Here is a 13,243-nt window from a genome sequence, read left to right as displayed (position 1 = left end):
GACGATTAAGAGCATCCATAATGTTAACGTCCTCCTCATTCTTGTTGACTGTTTTCGTGGCTGGGGCTCAACACTTGTCACGCAGCAACGTGGGCTTGATCCACCTCGCAGGTGCCCAAACTGGTCCTTTATCTGTTAAAACACAAGCATAACCTCGTCCCCATGTTAGTAGCTTATACAGACCTGTCCATTGCCCATAATAACTGTTTTTCAATAGCACTTTCACATTGTCTTATATTTGCTCTGATTTTGACGACATGGTTTGTACATGCTTCAACTTTAGCACAATTTGATCATCTCCTGCTAATTGCAAAAAATTCATTACATATTGCACATTCATCAATCTATTTAGCAGTGTCTCTCCTGATTCTCCCCTCTCCTTTTTTTTTTTTTTCCCCTTGGTGATTATCATTGTAATAATTTCAAATTTAGTGACTATGTTTTTTGGGGTTAGTGTGGGAAAATATCCACTCAATAATTCATAATGAAGCTTTTGAATTTTCCTCTATCATTGCCTCAATTATCCCTAAAGGTTGTCTGCACTAGGACCCAGCAGTTGCTGATGAGGGACATTGGAATGCAGAGTGTTCTAAGGAATTGGCAGTCCCCTAAAGAGATAACACCATGAACTCCTCTGGTCTTCTTCAAAGCTGAAAGAAAAGAAAACTTAGCAAAGAAGGAGAAGGGCGGGAGGGTGGGGGGTGGCGGGGGCACTCACACACATACAGCTGCATGTTTTGCTAGGTATTTTAAAACTTTTCCTTCTGAAGCCTTTCATTCCAAAGATCCCCAGGTAAATCTACCTGTTTGCCGGCTTAGTGGACATTTGAGATTGAAAGGTCCCAGAGATGTATTTCAATGATTAATCAAAACTAATTTGTAAGTCTTACAAACGTTTGAAGCGCTTCAAACACACACACACACACGCGACCACTCATTTCTCAGCTAGCCGAACACATTCATACAATGTTGGTTATCACTAGTGGATCCACAATTTTTCCATGCTACGGATATTTAAACTACACACGGTACCGGGAACATGCAACACTTAAAATACGTAGATGCATTATCTAATAAGGCTTATATCGATTGTCTAACAAATATTTCACTTATGGTAGACTTTTTTGGGGGGTTGGTTTTTTTTGTTTTTTGGGGTTTTTTTTATTTTCTGTATTGATAGAACTGCGGACTGGTCAGTTGAACAACAGCCTCTGTCTCCCCATATGCCTAATCCCAACCAAATTATTGATAATCATTCGAACTACGAGTTAGTAAAGCCACCCTCCAATGGTCCTTTTACGTTCCATGCTATTGTGTGATGTGCAGACGATTGCAGCACTACTGCGATGGTGCTGATCACGTCTATCTCGGTGCTGCCTCTGGTTCTTGCTCTGAGGTGAGAGCTGCTGCTTGCTCTGAGGTGAGAGCTGCTGCTCGCTGCGGAGGCGTCTGTGTTGGTACGTGCCTCTGAACCATGCTTTGCTCCTGGTTTTCTGACAATACTGTCCCGTTCTTATCCCATTTTGATTTACACCAACTGGTAAAATGTTTGCGCTTTCCACACCGAGGGCAGATTTTAGGCCCTCTCTCCTGGCGGTGCGTCTGGCAGTCTCTTTTAAAATGTCTCTCCTTGCCGCGTCTCTAACAAAACGTATTTCTGTCCCAGATTACAGTCAGGGCAGCAGCTACCAGCTGTGCTTGATAGGTAAGTGATCCCAGCTCTTGTTGTAGGAGTTTGCAGACTGCACCACATCTTTCTACATTCATCATTAGGATTTTTTGTCACAGATCGCAAAATTAAGGCTTCTGTAACTGCTCAGTTGTCTACCTGCTTGTCGAGCACAGCCTTTGATGTATCTATAAACACCATAGAAAGGTCATGCCTGTTTCAGCTTTCCAACATCCAGTATCTTTATAAGTGTTTATAACTGTCTTGATTCTTGAACTGCTACCAACGTTGTTTAATTGAGCCATTTCTTCTTGTATCTATTAACAGGCCCTTCTGTAACGCTGAAACTGTCTGGGTTTCGCGGCGGCAGTGGTGGTGAGCGGCTCCCCCCTCAGCCCAGGGCAGAGGCCCGCTCTGCGGGAGCTGGAGGGGTGGGGGGGGGTGGGGGAGCGGCCCTTGGCCGGGCGGCTTGGTTCTCTATTTACAGTTTTTGGAATCTCCTTTATCGCTTCATCACTAATTAGTTCCCAGCGCTGACTGCCGTGCCGCACACAGATCAAAGCTTGCAATCTTTCAGCTTCTCCCTGCTACTGTGCCTCCCCCCTGGCTTGAGCCCGTTGGTCTGAGGGACAGTGAGGGGGGGCATCGGGCTCCTTGTCGGTGTCTATCGGACCCTCTTGGAGAGGATAGTTTGGAGGATTTTCACCACTGCCTCTTCATTATCTTTAAAAAGAGTGGAACCCATTCCTCCCGCGACCGCCGCTACTTGCCTGTAGCGGATCTTTGACTCCGGAGTCTTCTTTATTTGGACGCGCGTCTTACTCCAATCTTCAGCAATGCCGGAAAGCCATCAGCAATGCCGGAAAGTCATCAACAGTGCCGGAAAATCTTCAGCAGTGCTGGAAACATCTTCAGCACCGGGTCAGTGCTGGAAAGTTTTCGGCCGGTCCTTCCACCCTCTACCGCATCTTCAGCCGTTCAGAGCAACTTCGACAAGCAATCTGAGGGTCCCTGTTCAGGTGCCAATCGTTGACGGGAGCATGGAACCAAAACGCAGAGATCAATGTGATCAGCGAGTGTTCACTTTATTGAGCTTAGCTGTTTCTTTATAAACCCTTTTCGGTTACGCAACTGGGTGCCCACGAGGATATCTACAGTGTATTATTGGTTAAAGGTAGCTGTCCATAACGCTATTACTAATCTATTATTGGCTAAACTACTGCACATGCTAAGAAACCAAGTTCTACTAAACTTAAATACGTTGACAGTTCTCTTCAATTGTTTTTCTTTCAGCCGGTGCTTGTTCCCACAGAAGTAGCCACTACATTCCTCCCAGCTGGCCCCTGTTTATCTTTCGGCTCTCTGTTTCAAGGCCTTGTTAGAGTTGTTCAGTATTAAACAATCTCACAGCATCCAGGCCTTGTTCTGTGTAAAATGTTCCAACACGGGGCAATCTGCATTTTCAATCCAGACTGGGGAATGAGGAGATTGGGAGCAGCCCTGAGGAGAAGGACTTGGGGTGATGGGGGACGAGAAGCTCCACAGGAGCCACAACGTGCGCTCCCAGCCCAGAATCCTCCTGGGCTGCATCCAGAGAACGTGGCCAGCAGGGAGGGAGGGGATTGTCCCCTCTGCTCCTCTCTGGGAGACCTCAGCTGGAGGGTTGGGGCCAGGGCTGGAACCCTCAGCAGGAGAAGGAGATGGAGATGTTGGAACGGGGCCAGAGGAGGCTACAAAGATGATCCGAGAGCAGGAGCATCTCCCATGTGAGGACAGGCTGAGAGAGTTGGGGTGGTTCAGCCTGGAGAAGAGAAGGTTCCGGGGAGACCTTATAGCAACCTCCCAGTCACTGTTGGATAGAAGCACTCTCCGATGCATTTTGTAACCTACAGGTCTCTTTTTATCTAGTTTAGAGTTTGCAATTTCCCCCCTCAAGGCTGTTTGAAGTTTGAGCAACCAGATCCAGCTTTGAGCAACCGAGCACCCTGATCCAGTGGGAGGCGTCCCTGCCCATGGCAGGGGGGTTGGAACTGGATGATCATTCTGTGATTCCATGGTATGAACCGAAAGGCTTTCCCAGCCTGCACCATTCCGGGATCCCCTATCCAGCACAGCCCCTGCTGAGGCTGTTGTGTGGTGGACTGCAAACCCAGCCATTCCCTATGGAATTCCTCCTCATGTCCAGTCTAACTCTGCCCCTCTCCACTTTATCCCCATTGCCCCTCGTCCTATCCACAAAAGCCTCTGTGAACAGTCCCTTCCCAGCTTCTTGGAGCCCCTTCAGGTACTGGAAGGTCTCTCTAAGATCTCCTTGAAGCCTTCTCTTCTCCAGGCTGAACAACCCCAACTCTCTCAGCCTGTCATCGTACAGGAGGTTCTCCAGCCCTTGCATCATCCTTGGAGCCTCCTCTGGACTCATTCCAACAGCTCCATCTGCTTCTTCTGGACAGGATTCCAGAAGTGGACCCAACCCTGCAGCTGAGGCCTCACCAGAGAGAAATAGAGGGGCAGAATCCCCTCCCTCCCTGCTGGCCACGCTCTTTGGATGCAGCAGGAGAGCTCAGAGCCAGGTGCTGGTGCCTGATCCCAGGCTACCCACACACACCACCCCTCAGAGCAGTTTGTAGGGGATTTTGGGGTGTCCAACCCCACCTCCTGCCTCCCCTCCCACTTGGAACACCCCATGTCCCCCCCCAGCCCAGAAGCAGCCGCTCTGTGACATCAGCTTGGGGCCACGGGCTCTGCGGGCGGCGTGGGCGCTACGGGCAGCGTGTGGGCTGGTGCTCTGCTGGACACCAGCTCTCGGATCTTCATCTCCCTCGTCTCGCTGGCACCATGAAGATGCTCCTCGCCTTCCTCCTGCTGGCCCTGTGCCAGCCGGCGCAGGCATCGTGGGAGACCTGCGAGTGAGTGGCACAGGGTGTTGGGCACAACAACTCCAGGGAACGCTCCGGGCGTGGGGAAAAGCGGAGGAAAAGGACCTGGGGTGCTGGTCAGCAGCAGCAGCAGAAGAGGAACCAGCAGGGGCCCAGGTGGCCAAAAAGGCCAATAGCCTCCTGGCTTGGACCAGCCGTGGTGTGGCCAGGGGGAGCAGGGAAGGGATTGTCCTCTTGGCTCAGTGCTGGGGAGGCTGCACCTCAAATCCTGGGTTCAGGTTTGGGCTCCTCACTCTAAGAAAGACCTTGAGGGGCTGGAGTTTGTCCGGAGAAGGGAACGGAGCTGGGGAAGGGGCTGGAGAACAGGGGTTCTGGGAGCGGCTGAGGGACCTGGGGCTGTTTAGTCTGGAGAAGAGGAGGCTTAAGAGGAGACCTCATCGCTCTCTGCAGCTCCCAGAAAGGAGGTTGTGCTGAGGCGAGTTGTTGTGTTCTCCCCAGGGACAAGCAACAGAACAAGAGGGAAGGGACTCAGGTTGTGCCGGAGGAGCTTTAGATGGATACTAGGAAAATATTCTTTACTGAAAGAGCAATGAAGCCCTGGCAGAGGGTGTGGTGGAGTCTCCATCCCTGGAGGTGTTAGGAAAACGTGTTGGGGTGACACATTGGGACGTGGCTTAGTAGGCACAGCTGGTGTTGTGTGGATGGTTGAACTGGATGATCTTCGAGTCCTTTCCCAACCTCAACGATTCTGTGCCCTTCCTAGAGAGCCTGTGCTGCCACCCTTGGGGTTTCCCTGCTGGCTCTGGGCAGGCAGAGCTCGGAACCACACACACCACCCCAGCAGAGTGTTTTGTAGGGGATTTTGGGGTGTCCAACCCCACCTCCTGCCTCCCCTCCCACTTGGAACACCCCATGGCCCCCCCCAGCCCCGAGTTCCCCGGACCCAGCCCCCAGAAGCAGCCGCTCTGTGACATCAGCTTGGGGCCACGGGCTCTGCGGGCGGCGTGGGCACTACGGGCAGCGTGTGGGTTGGTGCTCTGCTGGACACCAGCTCTCGGACCTTCATCTCCCTCGTGTCGCTCACACCATGAAGGTTCTCTTAGTCCTCGTCCTCCTGGCCCTGTTCTGGCCAGCACAGGGCTCCTGGGACACCTGCGAGTGAGTGGAACAGGCTGGGAGGGAGATTGGTCAATGTTGCTGGGCTTCACTGGAGGATGCTCGCTTCCCAACAGCTTCACCAACCCCATGTGGTTCCTTCTCCAACCCCATGTGGTTCCTGATATTCTTCTCCATTTCCCAGGCTGCTAAGGGCTCCCTAAGAGCTAAAGCAGAGACAGAGGTGGACACCTGGGTGCCCCACAGGGTTCCTTGGCTCCGTGCTCCACACAGCGATGCCGGCTGGGGAGGGAAGGTGCCTGCCCTTCAGCCCCAAGTCTCAAGCAGGACAGTAACGAGTTTCTGGTTTCCACAGGACCTGTGGACTCCGTCCCTTGGCTTACGGCACCGGGCGAGTGGTTGGAGGCAAAAATGCACAGCTGGGTTCCTGGCCATGGATTGTTAGTGTCCAGCAGGTGTTCGAGATGCACTTCGTCCCCGTGTGCGGAGGGACCATCATCCACCCCCAGTGGGTGCTGACAGCCGCCCACTGCTTCGTCAATACCCAGTAAGGAGGAGCAGGGGACAGGGAGATCCCTCAAACCCTGGCAGACGCCCTTTTTCTGCATCCAGAAAAAGGCTGGGCTTGTGTCACTGCATTCCCGATGCCTCCATCTCCATGATTCTTCTCCTTCGGGCGCGTTGGGGCAGTCGAACCCTCCCTAGATGCTCTCCTCTCCCACTTGGGAAGCAGGAGGCAGGGAAGCTGCAGCGCGTGGCTCCTCTCCCTCTCACTTCTCTCTCCATCCACCTTCCAGGCACGTCCCAGCGTGGCGCGTGGTGGCCGGAACCACCTCGTTGACTCGCCCGGGTCCCGAGGAACAAGTGCGCTATGTCAGGCGGATCATCATCCACGAAGACTATTATAACATCACTCAGAGGAACGACATCGCCCTGATGGAGCTCTACGAGCCCTTCCACTGCGGCCTCTACGTGCAGCTCGCCTGCGTCCCCGACTTCTCCCTGCAGCTCTGTCAGCTGAGAAGCTGCTACGTCAGTGGCTGGGGGGTCACCACGGCCAGATGTGAGTTCCCCAGACGTATTTGTATCCTGGGAGGTGGTGAAGTTACCTTCCCTGGAGGAGTTTAAGGGGCGGGTGGACGAGGTGCTGAGGGACATGGGTTAGTGATTGATGGGAATGGTTGGACTCGATGATCCGATGGGGCTTTTCCAACCTGGTGATTCTATGATTCTATGATCTGCGTCCGGGGAGGTGGGAATGAGCTGCCAACCAGAGCAGGGTGGAAGGGGAACACCACAGCGATGCCGCTGCCGATGCAAAGCCAAGCCCTGGGGAAGAGAGGAGGAGAACTGGTGGCATGTGCTGGGGGTTCATTCCTGTCTTGTCCCCACAGCTTCTGGAGCACTGCCGGTGCTGCAGGAGGCCCGCGTCCACCTCATCGACACCCAAGTCTGTAACAGCAGCGGGTGGTACAGGGGCGCCGTCCACCCCCACAACCTGTGTGCGGGCTACGCGCAGGGCGGCATCGACACCTGCCAGGTAGGAGGGTGATCCCAGCCCCTAGCAAGTCCCCCTCCCACCGCGGGGTCCCCATCGCTCCGGAGGTCACCTCCTCTTCTCCAGCTGCTGCTCCATGCTCAGTGTCCAGTTGTCCCACAGCACTGTGACTCTGCAAAATGCTCATCCCATATTCTCAGCATGCAGGGACCAACCCTGGAACATCCCTCTGCCCCACAGCCAGGAGAGAACCTGCCTGAGAGTCCCACAAACACCTCCCCAACCACGTTCTGTTGGCTCCAGCACTCTAGGAGAACCTTTCTGGGCAGGGAACACAGCTCTGGCAGCTGCTGGCAGAGAGCAGGAGCAGACCCCTGGGGCTTACGGAGCCCCCAGCACCCTCTGAATCCTCTTTTCTTCTCCGCAGGGGGACAGCGGGGGTCCTCTGGTCTGCCAAGATCCCTCTACTGACCACTTCTGGCTGGTGGGGGTGACCAGCTTTGGGACAGGCTGTGCCCGAGCCCATCGTCCCGGGGTCTACACCGCCACGCAGCATTTCCGCGAGTGGATCCTGGGGGTGATGACGCACTACTCGGCTCGAGCGGCACCTGCATCAGAACGCACTTGGAGCCACTTTCCGACCACGACAAACCCTGTGGAGATAACCCCAGCGACGGAGCCGAGCGCTTTCAGCACCTGCCTGTATCAGCTCAACAAGCTGGTGGACTTTTTCACTAAGGTGAAGGAGCTCCTGCAGGTCCTGACAGGTCGAAGGACCTGAGAACAGGGGGAAGAGGACGCAGGGCAGGCTGAATGATGCCACCACCACGTTGTGCTGGGCCGCTGGCTGCTGCTCCACAGGCAGCCTTGAGGTCCCAGACCTGCTTGCTCCTGCCCTCCCACCTCAAGCTCCCCATCCAAGCCTACGGTGGCTGGTTGTGTTTTGTTAGGATGTTGTTTCTAGTCTGTTCTCTGTATAGCAATAAATAGTTTTCACAGCAAACTCTGCTTCAGCCTCATTCTGTCTCCTGGGCGAGGCAAGGTCTCCATCCTGGTCGCTGCACAAGGTGAGAAGGGCATGAAGGGAAAGACTCACTCCAAAGGGTGACCCCATGCCTGGTTGGACAAGAGGGAGAGAAGAAGGGAATGGTGGTTCCAGGGGCTGGAGGTCTTCAGAGAATCACAGGACGGTTTGGGTTGGAAGGGACCTCAATGACCCCAATGAAGGCCAGGTTGGATGGAGCTTTGAGCACTCTGACTCAGTGGGAGGTGTCCCTGCCCACGGCAGGAGGGTTGGAACTGGCTGGGCTTTGAGGTCCCTTCCAACCCAAACCATTCCATGACTCTGTGATTTACAGGATTCCACTTTAATGAGTGAAGGAGTGAATTATTTGTTAAGAGGTGTGCAGGCTTGAGCTTCCAGATCTGACAAGTGCTATGGTTATTTACAATATCCTGCTTATCTGACACAGTTTGGGGAAGAACACGCGTAACTGAAAGGTAGAAAAACTTCCCCATAGCAACAGTTTCCATCCCTCCATCCCTGTACTCCTCCTGCTAGGAAAGTTACACTTAAAGTAGGATAAAACACTGATCATCGACTAATCAAGAACTAAGACAGAATATAAAAATTGCATGATTCTGTTGATTCTTAACGTATCCTAACAACAGACCCCAAGGTACTTGCTCAAAAGACCTCATGTGACAATAGGATCCAAGTGTGCTTAGGAAAAGTACATACTAGCTACCCTACCCAAGTAGAACATACACCTGCAACAGCCAAAAGACCATCATAAATCTTGTGAAAGACAGAAGAATAGGTTTCAGGAGGCAAGAAAGATATACCTGAGCGGTCAAGTGGAGATAAGTGCGGGCCCAGCCAAGAAAAATCGACGAGTTTGCCAAAAGAACAAGAAGTAATAAAGACAATGCGAGGAAGACTATTTACTTCACCTGAGGAAGACTACTTACTTCATCAGGACGACCCCCAGAGGGGGCTACGCAGGCGCAATAGAGACTGATGTCGCAATAAGGCGATGAAGTAACCTACCTATGCATATGTATTAGATAATGAAGTAACCTGTTGAATATACAATAGATTGCGAAACTTTTAGAAAATAAAAAGCGGACGCGATGTGACGGTCTTTGGAACCAGATCTGGGTGCGTACCCCTGGTTCCCGGGGCCTCGAAATAAAGCACCACATATAACCTCCTAGTGTGGTTATGTGTTTGTCATTCTGCTAACACTCCCATCCCTCCAGCCCTTCGCTGGGCTCTTCTTCATGGAGTAGGAATAATCTTCTGCTGTTGTACCCTGACGAAAATCACAGCTTGGTTCTTCTGTGGCTGCAGGACCCTTCTGACTGTCCTTGCACAGGGAAATACAGCAATCCACCCGACCAGATCTGGTGCTGGAATAGAGGAGGATCTGCAGGAGACGGCTTGTCTTCTCCACAGAGCTTGGCTGCTCTAAGCACATCCGGGAATCGCCTTCAGGTTCGCTCTCCAAAACCAAAGCAGCTCTAATTCCTGTTGGTCTGGGGTCCAGTTCTGGTGCTGGTGAACTCGTGTGACACCTCTGGGGCCCTGAGAGCATCTCAGCTGCTTCCAGACAGAGCCTGCCCTCTCCTCCTGGGGACGTGGCTGCACGATCAGCTGTGTCCTTGTGTCTCTCCACCCAAGCCAGGATGGCAGCAGGAAGCTCCCACACCTTGTATGAGCTTTGACGTTGTCCAGCACCCTCTTGTAGAGAGCAATGAGGTCTCCCCTCAGCCTCCTCTTCTCCAGCCTAAACACCCCCAGGGCCTCAGGCTTCTTCTCCAGCCCCTTCCCCAGCTCCGTTGCTCTTCTCTGCACTCGCTCCAGAGCCTCAACATCCTTCTGGTGGGGAGGGGCCCAGAACTGACCCCAGGATACGAGGAGCGGTCTCCCCAGGGCCGAGGCCAGAGGGAGAAGAACCTCCCTGGCCCTGCTGGCCACGCCGGGTCTGATCCAAGCCAAGATGCCCTTGGCCTTCTTGGCCCCCTGGGCCCCTGCTGCCTCCTGGTCAACCAACCCCCCCAGGTCCTTCTCCTCCAGGCACTTTCCAGCCAGCCTTCTCCTAGGCTGGAGCTGCCCAGGGTTGTTGTGCCCCAAGGGCAGGACCCGCCCTTTGGCCTCGTTAACCCTCATCCCGTTGGTCTCAGCCCATGGATCCAGCCTGTTCAGATCCCTTTGGAGCATCCTGATCCTCCAGCAGATCCAGATTCCACCCAGCTTAGTGTCATCTCCAGACTTGCTAAGGATGCACTCGATGCCCTCATCCAGGTCATTGATAAAGACATTGAACAGGGCTGGACCCAGCCCTGAGCCCTGGGGACACCACTTGTCACTGGCCTCCAGCTGGAGTTAACTCCATCTCCCACCACTCTCTGGGCCCTCCAGCCAACCAGTTTTCCACCCAGGAGCTCGTTCTCCTCTCCAGGCCAGAGGGGACAGTTTCTCAAGCAGAACGCTGGGAGAAACTGTGTCAAATGCTTTCCTGAAGTCCTCTGCCAGCGGCAGCCCGCCCCGCGAGTCCGGGTAGAAGACGCCGGGGTAGATCCCGGAGCATGTCTGGAAGCGGCCGGTCAGGGGGGACAAAGAGAAAGAAAGGGGTGATGAGGCAAAGGGATGAGACGAAGCAAGAGAAAAGGGAAGGAGGTGAGAGGATGGATAAGGATTTTGGTGGTTTACAACATGGTTTTTCAAATAGTGTTTTTCCAGGCACTGTTCTGTCTTGAGTGAAGCATGTTCCGTGCTGAACAGACGTGGTTTTTCCCCTATCTCAAGCGGAGACAGAGAGCTGGAGTCAGCTCCGAATTAACAAGAGATTGCGCTGTTGTGAAATTCAGAACAACATTGAAACGAATCCTTGGAAAGTAATAGAATATGCACAAGATTTCGAGGAAAATTGATATGTAGGCATGTAAGTGGGAAATATATTCTGTAACCAGCATTTCTCTCACTGAACGCGACTGATGGGGATCGCCTGCCCTGATTAAAAAAACCCAAAACAGGTCCTAGAGGGTTTATTCGTCAGTATTTTCGGTGTCAGGGGGACGAGGGCAGAGAGAGGGGATGGTGAAGGGAGAGGGTGGGGATGAAGGCAGCCAGGAGGGCAGCCGTGGGCACAAAGGGGGGTGAAAGCAGCACAGGGGTCGTGGGAAAGTGGGGTGGGATGAAGGCAGATGGGGGGGTCGGGGAATGAAGCGAGAGAGGGGAGACATGAAGCTGGGGGGGCACGAGAGGGGGAAAGAGGGTAGCAGAGGGAGTGAGGTGAGGGCAGAGGGGGAGAGAGAGAGAGAGGGGCGAGATGCAACGGGTGGGAGGCAAGAGGAGAAGGGGGATGACAGCAGAAGGGGTGGAATGAGGATGAGGGGAGGAAAGGAGGGCAGAGAGGGGGGACCAGGGCGAAGCTGGAGCGGGAGGAGGCCAGAGAGAGAGGGGATGGACGAGGGCAGAGAGAGAGGGGCGGGGACGAGGCCAGACAGAGACGGGTGGGGACAAGGCCAGACAGAGAGCGGGTGGGGGGGCGAGGCCAGAGAGAGAGGGGGGGAACGAGGCCAGAGACGGAGAGGGGGATGAGGACGAGGTCGGGGAAGAGGGAGGAGAGCGGGGCCCGGCTCCTCGCGCCCCAGGGCCGCACCGGGAGGGGCTGCAGACGGCGGAGCTGCTGTAGAAGTCGGTGAAGCGCAGCCCCCGGGCCGCCAGCCGGTCCAGGCGCGGCGTGGCGGAGGACGGGTGCCCGTAGCACCCCAGAAGGTCCCCGAAGCCCAGATCGTCCGCCAGCAGCAGCACGAAGCTGGGCCGGGCGGAGGCCGCTCCCCGGAGCAGCCCCAGAACCAACGGGAGGAACCAGCCCCGAGGGCCCATGGCGCCGCCTGCCGCGAGACCCACCGCCCGGGTCCGGAAGCGGAGACACACACTTCCGGTGCGGTGACCGGAAGCGCCGCGGGGCAAGCCGGGAATTGTAGTTCGCCGCGTGACTCGGCAGCCATAGATAAGGTTATATATTTAGTCTACCGCGGGGCATGCCGGGAGTTGTAGTCCGACATGTCTGGGTGGGAGGCTCCAAAGGGACCTGAACAGGCTGGATCCATGGGCTGAGACCAACGGGACGAGGGTTAACGAGGCCAAAGGGCGGGTCCTGCCCTTGGGGCACAACAACCCTGGGCAGCTCCAGCCTAGGAGAAGGCTGGCTGGAAAGTGCCTGGAGGAGAAGGACCTGGGGGGGTTGGTTGACCAGGAGCCAGCAGGGGCCCAGGGGGCCAAGAAGGCCAAGGGCATCTTGGCTTGGATCAGACCCGGCGTGGCCAGCAGGGCCAGGGAGGTTCTTCTCCCTCTGGCCTCGGCCCTGGGGAGACCGCTCCTCGAATCCTGGGGTCAGTGCTGGGCCCCTCCCCACCAGAAAGATGTTGAGGCTCTGGAGCGAGTGCAGAGAAGAGCAACGAAGCTAGGGAAGGGGCTGGAGAACAATTAAAGTGGAATCCTATAAATCACAGAATCATGGAATAGTTTGGGTTGGAAGGGACCTCAAAACCCACCCAGTTCCAACCCTCCTGCCGTGGGCAGGGACACCTCCCACTGGATCAGAGTGCTCAAAGCTCCATCCAACCTGGCCTTCATTGGGGTCATTGAGGTCCCTTCCAACCCAAACCGTCCTGTGATTCTCTGAAGACCTCCAGCCCCTGGAACCACCATTCCCTTCTCTCCCTCTTGTCCAAGCAGGCACGGGGTCACCCTTTGGAGTGAGTCTTTCCCTTCATGCCCTTCTCACCTTGTGCAGCGACCAGGATGGAGACCTTGCCTCGCCCAGGAGACAGAATGAGGCTGAAGCAGAGTTTGCTGTGAAAACTATTTATTCCTACCCAGAGAACAGACTAGAAACAACATTCTAACAAAACACAACCAGCCATCGTAGGCTTGGATGGGGAGCTTGAGGTGGGAGGGCAGGACCAAGCAGGTCTGGGACCTCAAGGCTGCCTGTGGAGCAGCAGCCAACGGCCCAGCACAACGTGGTGGTGTCATCATTCAGCCTGCCCTGCGTCCTCTTCCCCCTGTTC

At 54.7% G+C, this 13,243-nt stretch overlaps 1 protein-coding gene across 1 annotated transcript; it reads left to right on the top strand.

Annotated features, from left to right (window-relative positions):
- The first annotated feature begins 4,504 nt into the window (after nucleotides 1-4,504).
- LOC138716847 (acrosin-like) lies at nucleotides 4,505-7,940 on the top strand. The gene is made up of 5 exons (XM_069850018.1): nucleotides 4,505-4,575; nucleotides 6,017-6,208; nucleotides 6,459-6,724; nucleotides 7,056-7,201; nucleotides 7,587-7,940. Exons 1-5 carry the CDS (start codon nucleotides 4,505-4,507, stop codon nucleotides 7,938-7,940), a joined length of 1,029 nt encoding a protein of 342 aa, XP_069706119.1.
- Nucleotides 7,941-13,243: the final 5,303 nt, after the last annotated feature.

This window comes from Phaenicophaeus curvirostris, chromosome 1 (genome assembly GCF_032191515.1).
Source record: "Phaenicophaeus curvirostris isolate KB17595 chromosome 1, BPBGC_Pcur_1.0, whole genome shotgun sequence".
Classification (NCBI taxonomy): Eukaryota; Metazoa; Chordata; class Aves; order Cuculiformes; family Cuculidae; genus Phaenicophaeus; species Phaenicophaeus curvirostris.
The sequence above is the reverse complement of the archived record's forward strand: the minus strand, read 5'-3'. Positions and strand labels throughout refer to the sequence as shown.

Bases quoted from the DNA above. Each gene is read 5' to 3' on its own strand.
- LOC138716847 (XM_069850018.1), top strand. From the start codon at position 4,505: ATGAAGATGCTCCTCGCCTTCCTCCTGCTGGCCCTGTGCCAGCCGGCG. The intron at 6,209-6,458 runs GTAAGGAGGAGC...TCCACCTTCCAG, and splicing joins CACTGCTTCGTCAATACCCA to GCACGTCCCAGCGTGGCGCG. The intron at 6,725-7,055 runs GTGAGTTCCCCA...TTGTCCCCACAG, and splicing joins GGGGGTCACCACGGCCAGAT to CTTCTGGAGCACTGCCGGTG.